Source organism: Takifugu rubripes, chromosome 21 (assembly GCF_901000725.2).
Source record: "Takifugu rubripes chromosome 21, fTakRub1.2, whole genome shotgun sequence".
NCBI lineage: Eukaryota > Metazoa > Chordata > Actinopteri > Tetraodontiformes > Tetraodontidae > Takifugu > Takifugu rubripes.
Window position 1 is genome coordinate 9,170,023 of NC_042305.1, and position 22,291 is coordinate 9,192,313.

Genomic DNA, 22,291 nt, shown 5'->3' on the forward strand with positions numbered 1-22,291 from the left:
TGCTGCTTTGACACCCAGCCATTATTGACATTGTAACAAATCTAGCTAGAAGCTTAACTGGATACGTGACAATCAACCAAACGAGAGCTTCGGAGCCACAGGACCGTCGCTGTTGTCGTTAGTTTACGATCCGCTGAGATGACGGAGCTTAGGCACCGGGGGAAAGACGCCGACCTAACGTCACAGCAACAGCCGTCGGAGGACAAGGTAACGCTCGGCGAGCAGGATGCGACCGTTGGGCAGCCATGCTAACGCTAGCGGGGCAGCTAGCTGGTCCAAGACCCCTGCAATGTTGTCATCACAATCTTGTCAGTTCGTACAAAGCTCGGCATTTTTAACACGTTACGTTGGTCGCCGACGTTGTTTTGGTTGAATTAACCCCTGAAATTTCAAAGCCCAAACCTGCCAAAATGCGCCAGATTACGACCATGTAAAACTTGATTGGTTGATGCTTATTACGTTTTTCCTGCGCCTGTTGGTTCAACACCGTAAATTAACGGTTCCTTATCGTGGCTCTTCTCTTTTTCCCCCCTTATCTGGAATTTCCTTTTGTAGAACCAGTCATTTTGAAAGTAAACAAAAAACGTATTCTATCCTTTTAATCTGACAGAACTTTACATGGATCAAATGTTTCTTGGCAGTCGTGCACGTTTTAGAGACGTTATAACGAAAATGCTAGATCAAGTTTTCTATTATAACGCTGCTGTTTGCTCCAATATGTCGGGCGAGATCTGTTTATTTTAGCAACGAGGCTTGATGGAGTTCTGAGTAATGTTCGGCAGGTTAGCTCCTGTGACAGCAGCTTCAAGTTAAATGACACCGAGTAACTTGGTAGATCGATCATAGTCCGTTTGCAGCTCAACCCTGACATCCCATAGATCGCAGATCCCATAGATCGCGGATCCCATAGATCCCGGATCCTAGAGATCCCGGATCCTAGAGATCCCGGATCCCAGAGTTGTCTCCAGGACATAGTCGGAGCCCTAAAAGGGGCGTGGCTGGCCGGCTGTGGGGCATCTTTCTGGCCCATTTGGTCGGACTCCTGCGGGTTTTTCATTAATCTGATCATTATTGGCTAAAGTTTGTTGTTGGTGCAGGTCAGCTGAGTGTTTATGGCATCCCCCCCCCCCCCCCCCCCTACAATTCTATGTTTACTCTTTTCTTTCACAAATGAAATCAAAAGGCAACGACTGCATTGGTCCTGACCTGTAACCTATAATATTTTATTTTTCACATGTTACAGGGCGATTACATTTTTGAAAAAGTGGCCTTCCTTCCACATTTCAGCAATTTTGTTGTTTTTTCATGGCCCCAGTCTGGGTTGTGTTTTTGAAATGGGTGCCTATTTTTATCTCAAGCATCCTAAATGATGGATTCCGTCTCCATAGAAACGAGTAGGCGGTGAATGTGTGTGTGTGTGTTCTCTGTTGCATTCAGTCAGGAGGTTCTGGCAGCTGTTGCCCGTATTTGCTTTTCTGTATAACCTAAAGTAGTTGTGGTCCTGCGAACCTAATTCAATTCCAAAGTGTTTATTTTTTTTCTTTAGCATTTTGGAACCAGAATTGTTCAGGTTTACAAAGCAGGATTAATCAGAAGTATGAAATCTAATTCCTTAAAACCACATCAGGCTCCAACTGGGCCCCGGCAGCTTTTGTGAAAAGCAGCACACATCCTGTACAGACCAGCAACGGCTCTAAGTTTTCTGGTCTTTCTCATCGCCTGACTGAATAAAGTGAGGTGAATTCCTGAGGAACAGAACCGGCTGAGCGAGTGCAGGTCGACAGACCTCAGACTGCACCAGTGGGGGGTGACTAGTTCAGGCCTAATTTGGTCACCAGCAGCATCGGGGTCAGCGGGAGGATCTCCAGTGGAAACAGAACCAACCTCCGTTTTCCACAGATTAACTGTGACATTCTGGCAAAATCTAAAAGAAATCCAAGTTCCTGTTTAATCCCCACGTGTAATTTAAGAGATGTGCCGGCTCCTCGTCATTCCGTTGCCTAGTTCCTTGTCTTCTGTTGGGTCGTCAGGGCTCCGACGGTGAGCTGAGGGGGGAGAAGGATGGAATGTCGGACACCGAGTCCAAGGTGGATTCAGGAGTCCCAGAGGTGCCGGTGCCCCCTGACGACACCCCTGAGGTTCTGAACAAGGCCCTGTCTGGACTCTCATCACGGTACAGTCGCCCTGCTATGATGACAGAACTGTTCTGAAAGTTCCTGCTCCACTTCCACACCTTCACATATTCCCAACAGTGGATTTGTTATAAATTTCCGTGTTTCATTAATCGATGAGCTGACGGGATGTTTCCCTCAGGTGGAAGAACTGGTGGGTCCGAGGAATCCTCACACTAGCAATGATCTTCTTCTTCTTCTTCATCGTCTACCTGGGTCCAATAGTGCTGATGGTAATTGTAAGTACAAGCCTTTCTACCTCAAAAGGGTTGCGTTTGTGTTGTTTCATGTGCGCGGCTGTTGTGGAAATTGAGCTGCGTTGCAGGTTTTATGCACTTTAGCTTTACTTGCTTTTGTTGGAGCCCCCTGGGTAACTTGAGATCATGATCTTCCAACCTTTTCTTTTTTCCAGAAGCTGCAGCCTTTATCTGATATAAGCTTCTTTCTCTTTTGAAGAATCTTCCTCTGCGTCGCTAGAAGAGCTTGAATAGGTTTACAGCTGCTCTCTGGTGTTTCTCTTTTTTCAGGTCCTCTGTGTTCAGATCAAGTGCTTCCAGGAAATCATCACCATTGGCTACAGCGTTTACCACTCCTATGATCTGCCCTGGTTCAGGACGTTGAGCTGGTGAGGACGCTCACTTGCACGTTTGCAGCATCACATTTGACAAACGTGTCACCAACACAGTTGATAATCATCATCTGCCTCTTTTCTCTTTTGTCACAGACCTCCTGAGGTTTGTTTTCTGACCCCTTTCTAGATTGTAGGTTATTAAGCCAATCAGCAGCCAAACCAGTGAATTATCATTGCTGGTTCATTTTAGCTGTAGTGGTGGTTACGATGTAGTGTGGTAGATCGCAGACACCCTGGAGCAAAAAGTAGTTTATTGATCTGATTAGCTGCTGTCTTTAATCCGCACAGGTACTTTCTTCTTTGTGTCAACTACTTCTTCTATGGTGAGACGGTGACGGACTACTTCTTTACGCTGGTGCAGAGGGAGGAGCCTCTCCGTATCCTGAGCAGATACCACCGCTTCATTTCCTTTGCCCTCTATGTCATAGGTACAAACACTGCAGCTACACCGACACCTTCGCAGAGCAGCTGGAAAAGATGGAGCTAAACTGGCAGTAAAAAGTCACAAACTGAGACTGCTCGTCCATCTGAAATCCGTGACCTCGTTCGAGCGCTCATCAGAACTGCGATTATTTTTAGCTCAGACAGTTCTGAGTTGACCCATTATGCTAACTGGAGAAGTCCCACTTCCTGCCCTGCAGCTTGAGTCAGTCGCTCAGAGCTGTGAGAGCTGCAGGCTGGTGCCAAACAGGATGTTCAGAGGACGGAAGCACCTGATTGTCTGGTGCCGACAAGGTTCTGAAAGTAACAATTCAAGTTTCAGAAATGCAGCTTTGCCGTTATTGGCATGAGCTTATTTTCCTCACCTCAGTTATGTTCACGAGATAAAATAAAAAGCTGCTGAGCCTCCTGTTAATTCCAAGTAGGTCGAGCTAAATTTAACCGTGTACTTAACCAAAGATGACCGTGATGCTCAATAAATCCACGTGGTCCTGATTGTGTAATTTTTAATCACAGATTTTGTCCCGTCGTTTCAGGTTTCTGCATGTTTGTCCTGAGTCTGGTGAAGAAACACTACCGCCTCCAGTTCTACATGGTAAGTGGCCTGAAGCATTCTGGGTTATTAATGAAGCTGGCCCATCTAGAAATGGGCCAGAAGGACAAGCTCACCGAAAATGTCATCCCATCGTTTCAACATTCGCCCAAACATGCTGATTAAAATGCTTCACCCCTTTAAATGAATTTGATTTTCTCTCCCCACAGTTTGGGTGGACCCACGTGACTCTGCTGATCGTGGTCACTCAGTCTCACCTCATCATCCATAACCTGTTTGAGGGGATGATCTGGTGAGTTAGCAAACACCTACTCGCATGTCCAGCTGACATCCCAAAGCTGTGCTTGAACATATTCATTATAATTGGCTTGAAATTACTTTCCAATAGGTTCATCGTTCCGATTTCCTGTGTGATCTGTAATGACATCATGGCCTACATGTTTGGGTTCTTCTTTGGCCGCACTCCTCTCATCAAGGTCGGTTCTCTCAACAACAGACCGGTTTTAAAGAACCGACTTCTCCAGACGTATTTCAGCAAAACTCCTGTGACTCCTGTAAATTCTCTGTAGACACGAATCATTTCCACCTTCTGAGCAACATCTGCCTGAAACGAAAGACACGTCTCAAATGGTGCCACATAGTTCTGCATTAATACATTTTCTTTGTTCGCTGCAGCTGTCTCCTAAGAAGACCTGGGAGGGGTTTATAGGTGGATTCTTCTCCACCATTGTGTTTGGAATTTTGGTAAAATATGATCATATATATGCCTTTTATCTGAAAATGTCCCTATGTTGTAACTGAAGCCCGATCTCCTTCCAGCTCTCTTACGTCATGGCCAGTTATCGCTACTTCGTGTGCCCGGTAGAATTCAACAACGACTCCAACAGCTTCCAGGTGGACTGTGAGCCATCGGAGCTTTTCCAGCTCCAGGAATACGTCCTGCCCAGCATCCTGGAGAGTGCCACTGGATGGGTGAGAATCAGCTGCTTTCTCTTCTTCATCCTCTGAACTTTGCTGTCTGAAACCTCCGTTCAGCTGTGCTCTTCAGCTCAAACGATCCGTGCAAAGTAAAATTTTGCCTTATTAATGTGGATGAACAAGCCTCTTTGAGGTGTTTGTCCCTGCTGCCTAACGTGGCGTCCCTGTCTCCACAGACCACGGTACGGCTGTATCCTTTCCAGATCCACAGCATCGCTCTCTCCAGCTTCGCCTCCATCGTGGGTCCGTTTGGTGGCTTCTTCGCCAGCGGCTTCAAGAGAGCTTTCAAGATTAAGGTAGAGAGAAAAGAAACACAGACAAGCAGATCTACTCTGTATAAATACATCGATAGAATCACTGTGTCCATTTTTGTAGGTTTGGAAAAGGTGACTTCTTAGGACTTTAACTGTGATCTGCTTATACAAGCATGCGTGTTGGTTCTTTCTCACTGTAGGATTTTGCCAACACGATCCCGGGTCATGGAGGCATCATGGACAGGTTTGACTGTCAGTACCTCATGGCCACCTTTGTAAATGTCTACATTGCTAGTTTCATCAGGTAAATAAACACATGCAAGTGTTGAAGTGTGAGTGTGATGATGGTTGATTAATCCCCCACCTCCTCCTCCTCCTCCTCCTCTCAGGGGCCCCAACCCCACCAAAGTGATCCAGCAGCTCCTGGCCCTCCGCTTCGATCAGCAGCTCCACATCTTTAACTCTCTAAAGGCTCACCTGACTGAGAAGGGCCTGCTGCCCGCGGCCGAGGTGGCCGCCTAGAGCGGCTGTCGGCTTGCCCTGAAAACGACCAGCAGAGGGCAGCACCTGGCGCCCTTGGATCTCTGGGAGACTGACAGCGAAAACACCTCAGAGTGAAAAGAAAAAAAAAACAAGTGTGTGTCATTCCATTTCATCTGAATTACAGTCACACGTTTGTGTTTCAGTTCGCATCTTCACACTGTGGAACAAAACTATCAGCTGTATCTGCCTGAAGGCAGGACGACCTCAATGTACTGACAGTGTGCTGCATATTTTATTTTTCCTCTTTTAATGCACTGCTCTGAACCCAGTTACTCGTATTCTTACCCCAGAGTCACCCCCCCATCCCTACCCCTGCGCCAAATTTAGGTTTGAATTTTCTTTATTGTGTTTGTTTTTATTTATAAAAGGAGTGGTTTTATATTTACTGTGTTCTATATCTTAATGCGATGTCTGTTGTCATTTGCATCTGTTACACATTCACATGTTCATTTCATCGCCATTGTGTATTTAGTTCTTTACATCCAATGTTTGCAGGAAGTAACATTTACATTTGGGACGTCAAGTTACCCTGAAGTGTTTGAAATAGTCATTTTATCTCATAAGTGTAGCATTCCTTTGGCAGATTACTGTTGTTGTTTAGTTGTGCTCAGTTTCAGTGGTTTAGGGTTGTAGAGCAGGACATCTGAAGGTCAGCTAGAGACCAGCAGTCCCAGTTTAGCTCATCTGGTTTCATGACAGAACAGATGTTTTCTCTCACTGCCACTTTCTGCTTCTGTCGGCCATTTGTGACCTTTATAAAAAAAAAAAGACTGAAGATTGTCCAGTGGTTATTTCCTGTCTGACACCCAAAAAAAACAACTTATTTAAATGAAAATTGAACAATATTGATGAAACTATAAGTAAAACTGAAAACAAATAAAAAGCCCTGATCAGCTCTATATTATAAATTGTCTGACTGCAGTGCATTGTGGGAAATGCAGGCTTATTGGATTACGTTCCAACCTTTCCCCTGCCTTTGGAAATTGTTAAAATTTTGCAAGTGAAGTAAAACTAAATTGCTGGACAAAATCATAGGCTGTATTTGAATTGAGCTTTTTTCATTTTGTGATTCATAGCCTGTTAAAACCTTTCTTAATTTTGATAAGATTTTTTTTGTTCAGAAGAGTTTGATTGATCTTTAGGATGTATGCAGGTCCAGCCAATCTGTATCTATATGTCAGCCGTATTAATTAATCCTGTTTGTCCATAGTTTGTCTCTCCAGTCAACAAATGATATTTTCCATGTTGAGAAAAGCCAAAAGGTCTCCATACCAACAGTAGACAGATGATTATGTGTCTCATCACTCAAAAAAAATGTATATATTTTAAATCTATGTATTTGTGATCAAGGATGTTTTTTTTCCTTTCCACTTTCATTCACATTTTCATTTCACTGTCATTCACATATAATTGTGAATTATTAATTAACAGTAAGCAGATGAATCTTCTAAAAAGTTGTTTAATGTGAATTTAAGTGTTATTTAATATTTTTTGTAAGAGCGTTATTGCCATATATGGGAGAGTATATTGAGATATAGCAGAGAAGTGTCCCTCTGTCTTCTTTATTGCAGCTGGCTGTTTTTAGAGTCGTCTCTATCCATGCAGACGGGACTGTTTCAGAAGGTAACACGAGCCAGGTTTCACTGCCCATTTGGTCCCTGCAGCGCATTACTGCCATTACTGCCTGTGTCAGAGTTGGCCACTAGAGAGCGCTGCAGCCCCCGTGGTCGTCTGGGAAACAGAACTTTCGTATCTATATTAAATTTATTTACTAAACCTGATGCTTGGATTGATCACGGCTATTGATTTGGGATATTGTGACACCCAAGGAACAGCAACTGTTGTTATTTGTGACACTATAGAGGAATGTATGGGAGTAGACGTGGCGTTCCCAACGTCTGCGATGTTTTCGTTTGTGTTTATTGATTTAAAGTGATTCCTTTATTGGCTTCAATACGTTGAGCTGTGCATCCCGTCGTGCTCTTTTGATGCCGCAATGTGCTTTGCTGCGATTCAACGAAATTAAAACTATAAAAAGATAAATCACGTGGAGTGAACTGGTGTTTTACTCAGAAGTGAATGAGTTTGAAATAAAAGCAAAAATTGACAGAACATATATATATATATTTATATTTAAAAAAATCCTTTTAATATAGTTTTTTTTTCAAGTTATTGTATTATTTGTCCACTAAATTATCCAGTATTTAACATTCTTCAAAAAAACCAAACCTAAATCTTGGTCCTTCAGACGTCAGCTAATTTTAAAGGTACAATTTTCTTAAAAATAAATGTACCCAATGCAGACACTACAAAACCGTAGTTATTTAAATGTGCGGTTTAATGTTCGTATTGTCGCCACTGTGTGCGCCAACATTTCCTTTGAGTAGAAACCCAATTTCTCAGTCTACGTGAATGATTTTTGAACCCTCACAACACGTCCTGCAGCTTGGCTGAATCAGGCTGATAACAGCTCTTTATTCTTATCAGAACAAGTATGAACATGGAAGTAAAGGCAGCATGAGAGGACGCGTTTAGCAACAATCAGAGCTCTCAAAAAAAACAGAAGAAGGCAGACTAATACACAGGAAATAGGAAGTCTCATCTGCCTTTCTGCACTGTATGTGTGTGTGTGTGTGTGAGTGCGTGTGCGGTGATGTGAGTTTGGTGGATAATGTCTCTGAAAATACCTCGCCACTGGGACTTCAGCACCTTCAAGGCTGAGACAGTCCGGATAGGTGAGTTTGACCAGCCGTGCTGCGTTCACGGTCCAGCCATGGACGCTCCCATTCGGTGTGAGAGGTGATGTAAATGCTGAGGAAGAGCGGCTTCTAATTTCCAGTGAAGTTGAGCGCACACAACAGCGTCGAAATGCGCAAAACTGAAACCATTGCTGTATTTTCATTGATCATCCTGATGCTGAAATTTAGCTGAATTTTGTCGAATACTAAATCAGGTTGTGTTGAGTTTGGGCAGCTTATAACGGACTCACTTCGGATTCCTCCTCTCAAACAAACTCTGCTTGAGTTAAACTATCTCACCGCGGTTTCAGGATGATCATAATCAACGTCCGCCTGTGCACACGCGAGTGCAAAACTCCAGGTCTCTGGGCAAAAGCGCCTGTTTTAAATTGATGCAGCGGTCAAGGCGCACCAATGTCGTGGTCACCCTTGCATCATTCCTGTCTAACCCTAACCCTGGAATCATTGCAGCTTCATGTCTGAGTTCCTCTCAGGCCTGGATAAAGGGAACTTTATTCGCTGGTGCGCTGGAGGCCTCCTCTTGTTCAGCGTTTTCCTCAGACTCACTTGATTCCACAGGCAGAAATGAAGGCGCGCTGCTGTGGAGGGAAGTTCCTGTGTTATCAGTTTCAGGTCAGGTTTTATCCAGCGCCACTGACTCCCCCCCCCCCCCCCCCCCCCCCTCCGAGTCTTTAACTCTGTGATGTTTTATGGGAGACTTGACATCGTGAGATTGGAGTGACTTTCAGCAGGAAACTGATGCAAGAGTGCAAAACTGAGCATGACGCCTGTGAGACGCCTCTGCCACTGCGTGCACCGCAGTGACCTATGTGCTCTGAAAAGCTGGAAGTCTTTACAAATGTGTCCAGACTTTCCAAGCCTGTGAACCCTGGTTCGTTTAACAGACAGGATTTAAAACGTATCAGACAGGCTCCCGGACTGAGATCATGTGTTGTTGGAGAAGACCTTCCAACATTCTTTATGCTGTCTGTTCTAATAAATCCTGTTTAATTTTATCATCAAATATCACAGTTCAGAAATCATTGTTCCTAAATAATTGTAAATATTTCCAGGGTTCTATGGTCCCATGTCTTGAGTGCTTTTGTGCTTTCAGTCATCATTTTCAGGGTAGTCGTGTTTTGTTCCACAGGCTATACCCACACCCAGTGGTCTAAGGTCAATTAAAGGTAAATGTGACTATCAGTTTAGTACCATATCAATATCAGTAAGTACCATAATCTTTGAGCTTTCACTCTGAAAAACTGGGATTATCAAGGAACCATTTGCGATACACAGTAAAGCCATTTGTAATACACCATAATGACTGAGGTTTCAGCCTGTTAAATCAATGTTCTCCTATTTTATCCTCAATCTCTATTCACTGCACCTGGGGTCAATGCTTGCATCAAAAGCTAATGTAATAGCTAATGTAATCCTGCCAACAAGAAGTTGATAGGTGGATTTTGAAATAGAGGCAAAGAGGATCTGCTGTTGTGACTGTGAGCATTTGATGTGTCGCCCAGTTGGTGGCATGTGAAGGCCTTTGGGGTGAGAGTCTGATCACAGTTGAGGGCGGTGTGATGTGCAGCTCGAGTGCTTTTTCACATCTCCGAACTGCGTTTTAACTTTCCAGTAATTGGTGGAGGGTGACATGTTGATCGTGGCTGGAGGACTGTATAAAATCTTGAGGTGGAGACCAAAGTGTTCTCAAGCCTCAGGCGACAACATGTCCACTTCCTGTTTACTTCAGTGCCGCCCTTCTTCTTCTTTTCTCTATTGTTCGCTCATCAAGACACATTTAACAACCAAGAAAGAGAACTTAATCTTGACGGAGCCAACTGTGCAGGCCCGCCATCCTGCATGCTACGGGGAAGGGGGGCGGGGGTTCCTGGGCCATAGAGAACCCCAGCTTTGCTCTTTCATCTCTGTATTTATGTATCATGGCCACACAAAGGCAACTCTCGCTCTCCCCCCTCTCCCCCTCGCTCTCTCAAAAAGACCAAATATTAAGCAGCTCAGTCCCGTGACCTTTCTACCTTTGTGTTTGGTGGTCAGATTGAAAAGTCATGGTTGCATGTTTTGACCTTCTACAGGAAACATTCTGGCCAAAAACAAAACACATATATCAGACGATGAATAAAAATAGAATATGAGAAGCCCTCTGCCACTCGCTCACCCCCAACCTTCTCAGTTCATATTCATGTTAAAAGGAGGAAGTACTCTCTTGATCCTTTCACCATTTTGCACAGGGTTTCTTTGTCTTGGTGGCGATTTAACCAACCATACTTTTGTGGCGTTCCAGCACGGTCAAAGAGTGTGATGCCAGGAGAGGGGAACCCTGGCTCCGGTTCCCTGCGCTCCCCCAGGTCCATGGAGAGGCCCCTGAAGGCTGGCTGGCTCAAGAAACAGCAGCGGGGTTTAGTCAAGAACTGGCACCAGCGTTATTATGTGCTGAGGGGAAGCACCCTGACCCAACACAAAGATGACAAGGAGACAGCAGTCCAGGTGAGATGTAAATATGTAAATACTACATGCTACAGTAGTACATGAATCTGTAAAGGTGTTGGTGTTTGGTGCAAATTATGCTTGAAGTACGGCTATCCACTACAACCACAAATGGTGTAAATGATAAAATATGGTTCCAATTTGAATGCAAAACCATCTAAACCCACCAGGGTTGAGTGGTTGAAGTGATTGTTGCTTTAACAGTGTCAGCCAATAGCAGACCACAGTAGCTGTGAGTGTGACACTTCTACAAGGAACTGAGATGATGAGATGCAGCTTGTAGTTGTGAGATGTAGGAGGAAGATATCAACTTTCTTGATGGCTTTCTAGGAAAAAGTGTGACGCACTAATGAGATCATTAATGTAGTAATTGAAAAAAGCTGAAGTATTGCGTGCGAATCATACTCAATGGGTCCAAAGACAGAACCCTGTGGGACTCTCTGTTAGCTCCACCCACAGATATTTATCTCTTTCCTGTGCAGTTTGGTAACTCTGTAAGCTGTTAGCTTCAATATTTTGAAGGTTGTTCTTTTATTTGTGTGTTTTTCCTGTTTATATATATCTTTTTTTTTTTTAAATCTCCAGGCAGTCATCCACATCCGACACAGTAAAGTTAATGAACTCCCTCTGAATTCGGAGGAGCCTGCAAAGTACCTCTTCGAGATTGTACCACGTAAGTGCAAGTCTACAAATAATAGCACCTCCACATCCACTCACATATGTCAGGAATTTTTGTTGTCCTGTCAGAGCTAACCTGCTAGTTCCTCCTGTGCTGCTTATTATAGAAGTGCTGCTTTACCCTCTTTATATGTTAATTTAATTTTTGCAGGGTCAACGGTTGACAGAGAAAGGTGCCCCTATGTGTTCATGGCAAACTCTCAGACTGACATGGAGGAGTGGGTCCGTGTTCTGCGGAGAGTCACCGGAGTCCCAAACGGAGGTTTGGTAAAACTTCATGTTCTTAAAGAACCTCAAGAGCTGCAATTCCAGCCAACTTTAGACACCTTGGGGATTTTCCTTTACCCTGTTATCGTCCCGTTGTACAAACTATGTTTTGTCTTTTTTTCTTGTTTCTCATCAAATTTAAACTCCAACGTTCTAAGTTAACGTGCAAAGTGCAGTAATGATATTGTTCCCAGTGTGCAACTTTCTCATCCTATTGCTGTTTAACTTCAAACTCACCATTCTCATCAATGATGATCACAAATTTCTACTTTAAAATCTTTCTGGTAGCACAAATCGTAACAGAGTCCTTTGCAAACATAGTAAATGTGCTGATAGCTTCAGTATCTCTCCGCGTGATGAAAACTACCTGCATTGTGCTAAGTCCAGCCTTTCTGCTTATCTGCAGTGTTTGGAAAAAGCCTGATAGACACTGTAACATATGAGCAGCGATTTGGGCCTGGAACGGTGCCCATCCTGGTGCAGAAGTGTGTGGAGTTCATCGTAGAACACGGGCTGACCGAGGAGGGCATTTTCCGTCTCCCAGGCCAGGACAACGCTGTCAAACAGTTCAGAGAAGCCTTTGACGCAGGAGAAAGACCCTCCTTCCCCAGGTAGTGCACCCTGGAGGTTCACATTCACTGTACCACCATTTCTTATTATAATCCTTTGACCAGGACATGATTGATTTATTTTCTAGTGGTAACTATATATACCTGTAAATCACTGGTCACAGCTATATAAAGGAAAAACCTCGAGCAGCAGAGGCATCATTTTTTCTGAGGAAGTGAAGGAAGGCAAAACGATGCAAAGGCTGATAGATTTCTGGGTAGAGTGCAAATACCACATCCTGTTCTGGTAGACACTTAAGGGGAAACTTGTGTTGCTCAACTTCATAAGCTCCTCCAACAAACCTCTAGAGTTGCTAACTTGGCTTTGTCCAGCCTTCACCAAGACGTTCACTAAAAATGTTTTAAAGTTGGCGTGTAAATATACTATTAAACCAGTGATCTTATAATCATATCTCAAAAAACAATGTTTGATGAGACAAGGTGAGTGTAATTTTGGATCTTATATTTTTTTATTCACTAGAAATTCAAATTTTAATCTAGAAATGTGGTTTATTGACATCCTATTTTACAGAAGTCATGGAAAAGATAACATGGCATTAAATCTCATAAATGCAGAAGAAACACTTAAAAAAGAGAAATCATAATTTTACATGAATGCCATTGCATGCAGTGACACAGACGTCCACACGGTGGCATCACTGCTCAAATTGTACCTGCGGGAGCTTCCTGAGCCGGTGGTGCCCTGGACTCAATACCAGGACTTCCTCGACTGCACCAGCACCTGGGACTCCAGCAACACTGAGGTAAACTGGACTTTATTTTAATGAGTGCATGTGAAGAAGAGCTCATGTGGTTTTATGTGTGGGTGTTTTTTTATGTTTCTCCCAGGCGTTGGAAAAGTTGGAGCAACAAATTGCACTTCTCCCCAGAATCAACTACAATCTTCTTAGTTATATCTGCCGGTGAGTGGATTGTGAAAGGAGAAAAGCAACATGGGAGTTTCCCCAGGGGGTCCCGGCTTGCGTTTGATGCTGAGTTCTGTTTTTCAGGTTTTTGTTTGAGGTGCAGCTGAAATCCAGGGTGAACAAGATGAATGTGGAGAACTTGGCCACAGTGATGGGGATCAACCTGCTCAAACCTCAGGTAGAAGACCCCATCGCTGTGATGAAAGGTGAGGAGCAAACATGAATCTGTCTGGACTCTGTGACCCTGAAATTCATTTAAATGGACTTCATTCACACTTCTTTATTTTTGCAGCGACTCCTCTGATCCAGAAGCTGATGACAGTCATGATCAGCCACCACGAGACCCTGTTTCCTCCATCCAAAGATGTGCTCCCCACTTCCCCCTTGAACAAGGTGGACAACCAGAAGAACACTCCACGAAGCTTCGTTGGCTGGGAGTCTGCAGAGGTACGAGGAGCTGGATGCTCCATCAGTCCCCACCCGTGCAGAAGATGACTGGCTAAATGTTTCTAGTTCCTCTTATTATTGTTCTGTGCTCAGCTGTCTGGTCCATGTTGAAAAACAACTGTTATTTAAAGAAATGTTGAAATCTGTAGAGTATTTTCAGATGCATCATTGACGCTGTCTTTGTTTCCTCCTGTCAGATGGTGGATACGTCTCTGTCTGAGTCTCCAGAAGAGGAGGAAGACAACGACAGTCCCGCTCCAGACAAAGGAAGCTACAGCCCCCAAAACAGGCCTTCGTCCCCATCCTCAGACCACTGGCATGGAAGTCCCCGCAAACGGACTCAGACCCTGCCTACCTTCAACTGCCCCCTCACCGGGATGGCAGCCAAGGCTGATGCCCTCAATCGCTGGAGTCGCATCCAGGAGAGCTCAGAGGACAAAAGCGGGACCTTGTCCGAGGACATTTTTAAGATCCTGGACCTCCGGGGATCAGGCTCCCTGTTTGGGGGGTCTTCAGTCAAGACCAAAGAGGGCGAAGAGACGTTAACAACACAGTTGGAAAGCGACAGCACAGGTTCTTCCTCTGCTGGCTCTCAAAATGCTAACAGTGAAGGTCAGGCCACCCTGGTGACATCTCCACAGAAAAGTGTAATGGAGGTGCTGGAGGACACCTCAGCTCAGCACCTGGAGAGCAGACCTGAGCAGCAGAGCAACAAACAGCAGCTCTCGGAACGGTGAGGAAACTCCGCCCCCCACTTTACCTTTGTAATCCAGTTGAAGTTAAATTTGTTATATGTGGTTGCAGTTAAGGGCGGCACGGTGGTGTGGTGGTTAGCACTGTGGCCTCACAGCAAGAAGACCGGGTTCGATCCCCGGTTCGGATTGATTGGGGACTTTCTGTGTGGAGTTTGCATGTTCTCCCTGTGCCTGCGTGGGTTTTCTCCGGGTACTCCGGCTTCCTCCCACAGTCCAAAGACATGCATGATTGGGGATTAGGCTAATTGGAAACTCTAAAATTGCCCGTAGGTGTGAGTGTGAGAGAGAATGGTTGTTTGTCTATATGTGTCTGTGATTGACTGGCGTCCAGTCCAGGGTGTACCCTGCCTCTGCCCATTGGGATAGGCTCCAGTCCCCCCGTGAAACCTCAGTGGAGGAACAAGCGGTAGAAAGTGAGTGGTTGCAGTTACTGGTAGTTAGTTTTAATGTTATCTTGTAATGACGGATGTTGGCCAAACTTGAAATTAGTCGTGGGAGTTTTATATTTTGAGAAAATAACTCCTTTCCCGTTAGTTGCTCAATCCCTCTGGAAAATTACGTCTGTTTTGGCTCAGGATTAATAGCTGGCGTATTACTGGGGAGATTTATAATTGAGACAATCTGGAGTGCACACACAATGCAATGTCCCCTTTAATGAATGGTTTTGCTTACTCAGTTATACTCAGTCTAAAGAAAATAAATATCTGGATTTGATGTTTGGTATAATGATACTTTACACATGTGTTGTGCAGGCTGCAGCAGGAGAACATGGAGCTGCGAGCCAAAGTGGCAGAACTCCAGTCTGCTCTGGCCTCTGGTCACCGCCGTGTGGCCGCCCTGGAGATCTGTCTGAAAAATGCAGAACGTAGCAGAGACGAGGCCCAGAAGCGCAACGAGGAGCTCCAGAGGGACATTCAGCAGTTTCTCATCAGTCGGCCACAAGCTCCCACCTAAAAGCTAACTCACCAGTTCACCAGTCCTGGACTTTTTGGCCTCGGTGTTTTACTTTCACATTAAGTTGTTGTGGGAACATTCCTCCTCCGGTGGGATCCTGGTTTATTTCCACTGTTTTCACTGTCTGTGCCTCAATAAATTATTGATGTTAACCACAGAAAAACAGACCAGACAATGTTCACTGCTGGGGAATTTTGGTCAAACATCTGAAGTCAGATTAAAAATACAAACCGAAGTTCTGCTACCCTCCTGAGATACAGACACAGGGCTGGATGATGGATTAAAATCTAGAATCCAGTCCAGATTACCACCACAGATAAAAGCTATTCTTTGCATTTCCAGTTCTCATTCCCCAGGTTCCTTTGATAATTAGCAGCATTTGTGTTTGCAACCAGATTGACCGTGAAGGTACCGGAGTAAATTAATTCAGTCCAATTAGTCAGGGGCGTCAGTAACTTTGGATCAACAGTTCAAGCTCGAAGATTAAGGGTTTATTTAAAAGAAGTGAGAATCTCTGAACTGGTAAGGGTCGAGAGTGGAAACTAACTAACCCACCAGCTCTGCACCGAAAGGCCCGGCATGCTGAATGTAACTGCATGAATATGCCTGTGGTGGTTTTGTCTCTAGGATTTAATTTATCTTTCTACGCTACGATGCTCATGCACGTTCTCTAAGGTGCTGGCACTTGTCGTCACACTTTGCCCGCTGGTTGACACCTGGTCGCCATCACAACAGAGCTCCATATATATTCATCTTGGTCCTTTTTAAACTGCATTTTTCTCCCTTCACTGCTGACGTACACACAGCCCCCCACCACACACAGCCCCCCACCACACACACACACACACACACACACACACACACACACACACACACACACACCACCACCATCTGCAGATTTCATCAGTTTTCATCAATTTTGGTGAATTTCACATTAATAAAATGTCCCATTTCATTCTGTCGTCATTATTGACTGGACGAATCATATTTGCTTCTTCATTTTGCAGCAGCAGTCTGATTTTTAGTTAAAAAAAACCCCAAACAAATAAACAAACAAGAAAAAGGGCCAGCACCTTCCTACCGACAGCAGGCTGACAAAATACTGACTATCTGCTAAAGGTTGACACAGGTTACTGCAGCTCTTTCCACACAAATGGAAGAACAACAGACGCTCACGGCGTTATAAATGATTGCTATTGTAATTATCTGTCCTGACTTAGGCTGTTCTTGTTTTTAAAAGAATCAAGTTTCACTTTTATAAAACTGAGAAACAAAACAATGGGGAAAGAATTGCAGGAAAGCCGTAACGTTTATATTCACCCGTGGAGTCGATCCATTCACCGACTGTGATTGTGTGTGAACTGAATTGCCATTATCAAACCCTCTTACAGCCATCAGGAAGACGTGAGAGTCTGTTGTGGCGGCAGTTCAACAATGTGAAAGATAACAGCACATCTGTCAACTATCAGCCTGGCAGATGAGTGGCAGAGGCAGGAAAAGCTCCTTCTTTCCCATCTGTGTGACGCACTGTGAATCAGGAGTGTATCTGCAGGTCATACAAAGAAGCTGAAGAATGAGAGGACAGCCGCGTGGAGGATTGAAGGGTTCAGGTGGTGGAAGGGGACAGCTATTCCAAATCTGCCATTATCACCTGGAAATATGTGGATGAGCCTCTGGACCCCTGTCATGTACAGTAACACATTCTCCACGAGTTACTCAATTTTCCATTGCGCATTTCCCCAGAAACGTTTCTGAGGAGGTTTCTCATCTAATGTGGCAGTGCGTCAGACACAGACTTCTGATTTCAGCCAAATAGTCTACTCATTTGTAAACACAGAGTGTTAGAATGGAAGTTTTGCAACACGTCCCCATTGATCGCTGACTAGTTCATTCTAGAACTGAGGAATGGAAACGTAAAAATGCTTTAGCTTAGGCTGGAGTAACATGTCTGAGGAGGGTGCACAAAAGAATAAAAAGTACCGTAGTTGTGCAACTTCAAACGTCAGAATGGCACGTTTGTGTTCCGCAGGAACTTGCACGACCTCAGGCTGCCAGGACTGATTTCATCAAGTGTTCACATCGTTTTTGAGGCTGGGTGTCCTTCCCTTTCAGAGAGAGAAAGTGAGAAAAGTGTTGTGAGCCAGCATGAGTCTAAGCTCAGAATTGTTTACCCTTGGTCATTAAGGCCTCACACCTCATTGCGTTTCAATTTCATTAGAACAAGCGCTTTCCAGCAGACAAATCCTGTTACATTCACTGATGTCAACAAAAAAATTGGTGCATTCTGTCAGAAAGGAACGGTCAATGAGGCCTAGACAGCAACTCACAGACCTCCACCATTTACAACGCAAATAAACAGATGAAGGGTATCAACTCTGGAGCACCCACCCAAACAAAATAGCACTTCCACAAGGAAGAGGCTACAGGACAATGTTTATAAAGTCCTCATTAGGAAGATGTGAGATAACACGCTCATGTGCATCACACACACACACACACACACACACACACACACACACACACACACACACACACACACACACACACACACACACACACACACACACACACACCAGGAAAGCAGTCAGCACTGCAGATTTAGGACCCTCCATATCATAGATAAGGCAGAAAGAAAGCGCTGGGCAGAAGAAGGCAGAGCTCAGTAAGAGCGAGATGAGACGGATGGACAAAGCAAAGCCTCGGCCACCCTGACTCCGGAACTGCAGCCCCGTTAAAGAGGTGTATGTGAGAATAGATGCTCAGATAATTAACACGCACGGGTCAACACCACTGCTGGCGACAGAATCCTGTAGAGAACTGACTCTGATTTGAACCAACTGTAGGATTAAAGCGCTGCAGGTGTCACCTTTATAAAAGCTGAGAGGGGCATTTTTTTACCCCATGGCGAGCATTTGGGTCTCTCAACTGGGAACCATCTGCAGCTCCAAGACTTTGTTCTTGCTGTTCTCCATCCTGCTGCTCCAGCGGCCCCTGTGTGGCAGCCCAATTCAAAACGCTGATCGGGGGGGTCAGCCTGCTCCGGGAATAGGAGATGGAGGACTTGTGGATCCGTTGGTGCAGGAGCAGGATGACAAAATGAACATGCAGAATGTACTGGAGAACCTGAAGGAGCAGTTCCTGAGGACTTTCAACATATCGGGCCTGGGTCCGCCACCCCTGCCCCCTGGAAGCACCCGCGAGGAGCCCCCTGAGTACATGATGGAGCTCTACAATCGATTTGCCAACGATCGCAGTGCGATGCCCACTGCTAACATCATCCGCAGCTTCAAAAACGAAGGTAAAGACTCAACATTTCTGTTTGATCAACATTCCTGTGGGATTCATCAATATAAAGCACCTAATAATGACTTATTTGTTATTTACTTGTCATTTTGTAACTATTTTGGTCCCATAAATGTTGCATAGGAATATGAGATTAAACCGGGGTGATGTTTGGGTTCCTTGATATAGAATTTATTTGACTTGAATTCAAATTTTAGTTCTGGAAGGTGATGAGCACCTTTCAGACATTTTTTCTGATTGTTGCTGCACAAAACATCTAATTTGTGTCAGAGCTCAAAGTTGCAATCAGCACAATTTGTGTAACCACTTTAAACATAATCGCCGCTGTCAGGGTGAATTTCCTCAACTATTTAATGTTTTTTAATCATTATTCAGCACGCATTAACTCCTGTGTTGTTGATATTCTTATTGGTTTTTTATATCTTCTCAGCCACAAACAACAAAACAATGTTTACTGGTAACATAATACATGGAACAGTGACTGCAGCAACTGTGTTTTCTGTTCCCAGATTTGTCCCCCAGTGCTGTGGGAGTCGGCGTGCGGCGTCACTCGCTGCTCTTCAACGTCTCGGTGCCCCACCATGAACGCATCAGAGCGGCTGAGCTCCGCCTCTACACTCTTGTTCAGAACGACCGCCACCTATACGCCGGTGTTGACCGAAAGGTCACCATCATTGAAGTGACGTCACGCAGCGGCGAGGACAACGACACTGCTGAGAACGCCGTACGAGGGGATGGATTCAGAGAGGCACCGGAGCAGATGCAGCTGCTGGAGTTGGCTTCTCGACAGGTCTTTGGCACCGATAACGGCTGGCAGACGTTTGACCTCACTGCTGCTGTTCAGCGATGGTGCGATTCCGACGTCGGCCCCACGCACCGGTTGGAAGTGCACATCGCCAGCACGAACGATGAAGACACCACTCAGGCTGCGACGGAGGACAAAAAAGCTGGTGATCCCGCTGAAAGCACCATGAAGATTGACACAAGTGTGGAGGAAAAACACAAGCCGCTGCTGATTGTTTTCTCTGATGACCAAAGCAGCGACCACCGCGACGACAAGCGCGAGCTGAGCGAGATGATCGACCACGAGACCTCCGACGCGGTTCTTCAGAACGACGTAGAATTGGGCCTGAATGAGCTGTGGGGGCAGCGGGGGAGGGAGGCAGAGGGGGGAGCGGACGAGCCAAATGAGGAGGACCTCATCCAAATGAAGTCAAATTTGATCTACGACACTTCGTCCCGCATTCGCCGCAATGCCAAAGGAAACCACTGCAAGAAACAGTCTCTGTACGTAGAGTTCAAAGATATCGGATGGGACAGCTGGATCCTTGCGCCCACAGGGTACGACGCCTACGAGTGCGCCGGAATTTGTTCCTTCCCTCTTACAAAGCACGTCACACCCACCAAGCACGCCATTGTCCAGACATTAGTCAACATCAACAGTCCTCAGAAAGCAGCAAGAGCCTGCTGTGTGCCCACCAAACTGGACCCGATCTCCCTGCTGTACCTGGACGACACAGGCGTGGTCACCTACAAGTACAAGTTTGAAGGCATGGTGGTGGCAGAATGTGGCTGCAGATAGTCGATGCTTTGGAGGAGCCGAACCTGGGTTTTTTTTGGAAAGTCTTACAGTAAGACTGACACAAAAAGTACAATAAGCTGAAGGAGGAGACAAGCCAACGCTGTCAACTAGACAATTGGGATCTCTGTAAGCGGTGAGACAGGAAGTCCACATGAGTACATCATGTGCCAAGCCCCAAGGCCCTGTGGGGACTTTTTCCCGTTATCAAATTGAGCAATATTCCAATCGCCAATCCAAAGGACCCTTTTAAGAGTTTAATCTGTGGTTGGGGCTCAACACCAGAACCAGAAATTAGTTCTTCAGGAATATTAGTTGCTGTTGGTCACTGAGTAACAGTGAAATTGTTAACAGTGGTGATGCCAAGACTTTCAAGACTTTCTTCCCCCTCTGAAACATCACAACCTGCAACAAATCTCAAAGGACCAAACCCAGCACATTCTCCCGTGTGCAGTGGGAACAGTGGGAACCAGTGGGTCAGCCCCCCCCCCCCCCCTCCGCCCTTCTGCTTTCCTATGACTTCTGTCTTCCTCTCCACTTATCTGACTTCTCTTCTTCATGCAAACACTAATCAGCACTTCATGTGTCCTGCACAGTGAAATGACCTCCCCGAGGCAATCTGACAAGGCCCACCTCCTGGGCCCCCCCAGTGATACGTAGGTGCTGTGCGGGAGTCCCAGTGGCAGGGTTATCTGTCCTAACCCCATTTCCCACTTCACATGCCTCCCTTGTGATAACAAGTGGGGGGGGGGGGGCTGAGAATCATGTGTGCCACCACTATAAGTCAGAAAACTTCACGCCATCCTAAGCAACATTTGGGGTGGTGGGAAGGCGAGTGGGGTGCGACCACAGACATGCACATTCCAACTGACCCAACTTGCTGACCCAGAAGTGTGGGCTCCCGAAGAAGTTGTACATTGCATTCGTAGTAAAAATTAAAGTGGCCTTTTTGGACATGTTGTAAAGGAAGGCAGTAAAAAAGCCCGACATGAAATACAGTTTCTTAGTTAAATTCTTTTGAGACCTCTGCTGCTTGTGTCAAAGACTATTTATTGTTCTAATTTATTAATTTTTACAGCTAGATATATGTACATTTGTAAGTTCCTTAATGGAGAGTTTTGCATTCATGACAATGCATTTGCAGTGTAAAGATCATTTTGTTGAGAAGAGAAATAATAAAAACAAATGATGGAACAATCGCTAAAATCCCAAATGATAAGTCTCCTTAACTGTGAATTGAATTTACATGTTTTTGTCTGATACTGTTGCAATAGTCAAACAGTGAACACTGGTCTTCCTGTTCGTTATTTCAGAGAATGGTGTTATAGTAAATAACAGCTACTTTTAGTCTAACAGTATCAGCTCACAGGTCAAAGTTCATACATGACACACAAACAAGGAACCATGGGAAACTGAGAGAAGGGCCCTGCTAATGAACGCTGCAGCTAACTGCACCGGTGGCTCGTGGACCGCTGCCATGGAAAACCTGTTCGTGAAGGACATAAAGCAAAGTGATTTGCAGTAATCGAGGCCGTCCACTGTTACCAATGTTGAGTTGTTAATGTTAACAATACCAATAAAGGAAACAGGTCAGATTCGTGCTCTGAACTGTGCTTTTTTTTCTGGAACAGATTCAGGCGAAGTCAGGCTGAATCTCTAAGGGTTGTAGAAGACAGATTTAGGTGCAGTGTCATTCTCTTAATGAAATCTTTCAACATTTTTCCCACAAAATTGAATGTTTTCAGTGGAGTTATTCACATGTTGTGCTTGGAACACAAAGAGTGACAGACCAAAGAAAGGCCAAATCCTCTGTCCACCAAGAAGAAATATTTGTAGAAAATATATCAAAATCTAACAAAACATCCGCTCTACACTTTGGCAGGACTTTCCCTGGGTGTTATGTTTTGACCCGATGGTTATTAGTGGACCACCGACAATAAGATCTAAGTTGTCTTTGGCA

The 22,291-nt window shown here is 45.0% G+C and overlaps 3 protein-coding genes across 3 annotated transcripts; all 3 read left to right on the forward strand.

Annotated features, from left to right (window-relative positions):
* cds2 (CDP-diacylglycerol synthase (phosphatidate cytidylyltransferase) 2) lies at window positions 1–7,614 on the forward strand. Its single transcript, XM_003974561.3, has 13 exons — window positions 1–207; window positions 2,031–2,173; window positions 2,314–2,410; window positions 2,699–2,796; window positions 3,091–3,230; window positions 3,780–3,838; window positions 4,006–4,088; window positions 4,185–4,272; window positions 4,472–4,540; window positions 4,616–4,768; window positions 4,951–5,070; window positions 5,229–5,332; window positions 5,418–7,614. Exons 1-13 carry the CDS (start codon window positions 139–141, stop codon window positions 5,548–5,550), a joined length of 1,356 nt encoding a protein of 451 aa, XP_003974610.1. The 5' UTR covers window positions 1–138; the 3' UTR covers window positions 5,551–7,614.
* A 390-nt stretch (window positions 7,615–8,004) lies between these two features.
* arhgap25 (Rho GTPase activating protein 25) lies at window positions 8,005–15,612 on the forward strand. The gene is made up of 11 exons (XM_011615428.2): window positions 8,005–8,306; window positions 10,612–10,814; window positions 11,400–11,487; window positions 11,644–11,754; window positions 12,166–12,370; window positions 12,999–13,131; window positions 13,217–13,290; window positions 13,378–13,499; window positions 13,586–13,740; window positions 13,938–14,473; window positions 15,248–15,612. The coding sequence occupies exons 1-11, from the start codon at window positions 8,243–8,245 to the stop codon at window positions 15,447–15,449; spliced, it is 1,893 nt and encodes a 630-aa protein (XP_011613730.1). The 5' UTR covers window positions 8,005–8,242; the 3' UTR covers window positions 15,450–15,612.
* A 2,481-nt stretch (window positions 15,613–18,093) lies between these two features.
* bmp10 (bone morphogenetic protein 10) lies at window positions 18,094–21,926 on the forward strand. The gene is made up of 2 exons (XM_003974714.3): window positions 18,094–18,747; window positions 19,262–21,926. The coding sequence occupies exons 1-2, from the start codon at window positions 18,351–18,353 to the stop codon at window positions 20,332–20,334; spliced, it is 1,470 nt and encodes a 489-aa protein (XP_003974763.2). The 5' UTR covers window positions 18,094–18,350; the 3' UTR covers window positions 20,335–21,926.
* Window positions 21,927–22,291: the final 365 nt, after the last annotated feature.

What these genes read in the sequence shown, in the direction of transcription:
- cds2 (XM_003974561.3), top strand. Translation starts at nt 139, where the DNA reads ATGACGGAGCTTAGGCACCGGGGGAAAGACGCCGACCTAACGTCACAG. An exon ending in CTTTGCCCTCTATGTCATAG is followed by an intron (nt 3,231 to 3,779) that starts GTACAAACACTG and finishes CCGTCGTTTCAG; the next exon opens with GTTTCTGCATGTTTGTCCTG. An exon ending in AGAGAGCTTTCAAGATTAAG is followed by an intron (nt 5,071 to 5,228) that starts GTAGAGAGAAAA and finishes TTCTCACTGTAG; the next exon opens with GATTTTGCCAACACGATCCC.
- arhgap25 (XM_011615428.2), top strand. Translation starts at nt 8,243, where the DNA reads ATGTCTCTGAAAATACCTCGCCACTGGGACTTCAGCACCTTCAAGGCT. An exon ending in GGCTGAGACAGTCCGGATAG is followed by an intron (nt 8,307 to 10,611) that starts GTGAGTTTGACC and finishes GTGGCGTTCCAG; the next exon opens with CACGGTCAAAGAGTGTGATG. An exon ending in ACAAGGAGACAGCAGTCCAG is followed by an intron (nt 10,815 to 11,399) that starts GTGAGATGTAAA and finishes TTAAATCTCCAG; the next exon opens with GCAGTCATCCACATCCGACA.
- bmp10 (XM_003974714.3), top strand. Translation starts at nt 18,351, where the DNA reads ATGGCGAGCATTTGGGTCTCTCAACTGGGAACCATCTGCAGCTCCAAG. An exon ending in CCGCAGCTTCAAAAACGAAG is followed by an intron (nt 18,748 to 19,261) that starts GTAAAGACTCAA and finishes TTCTGTTCCCAG; the next exon opens with ATTTGTCCCCCAGTGCTGTG.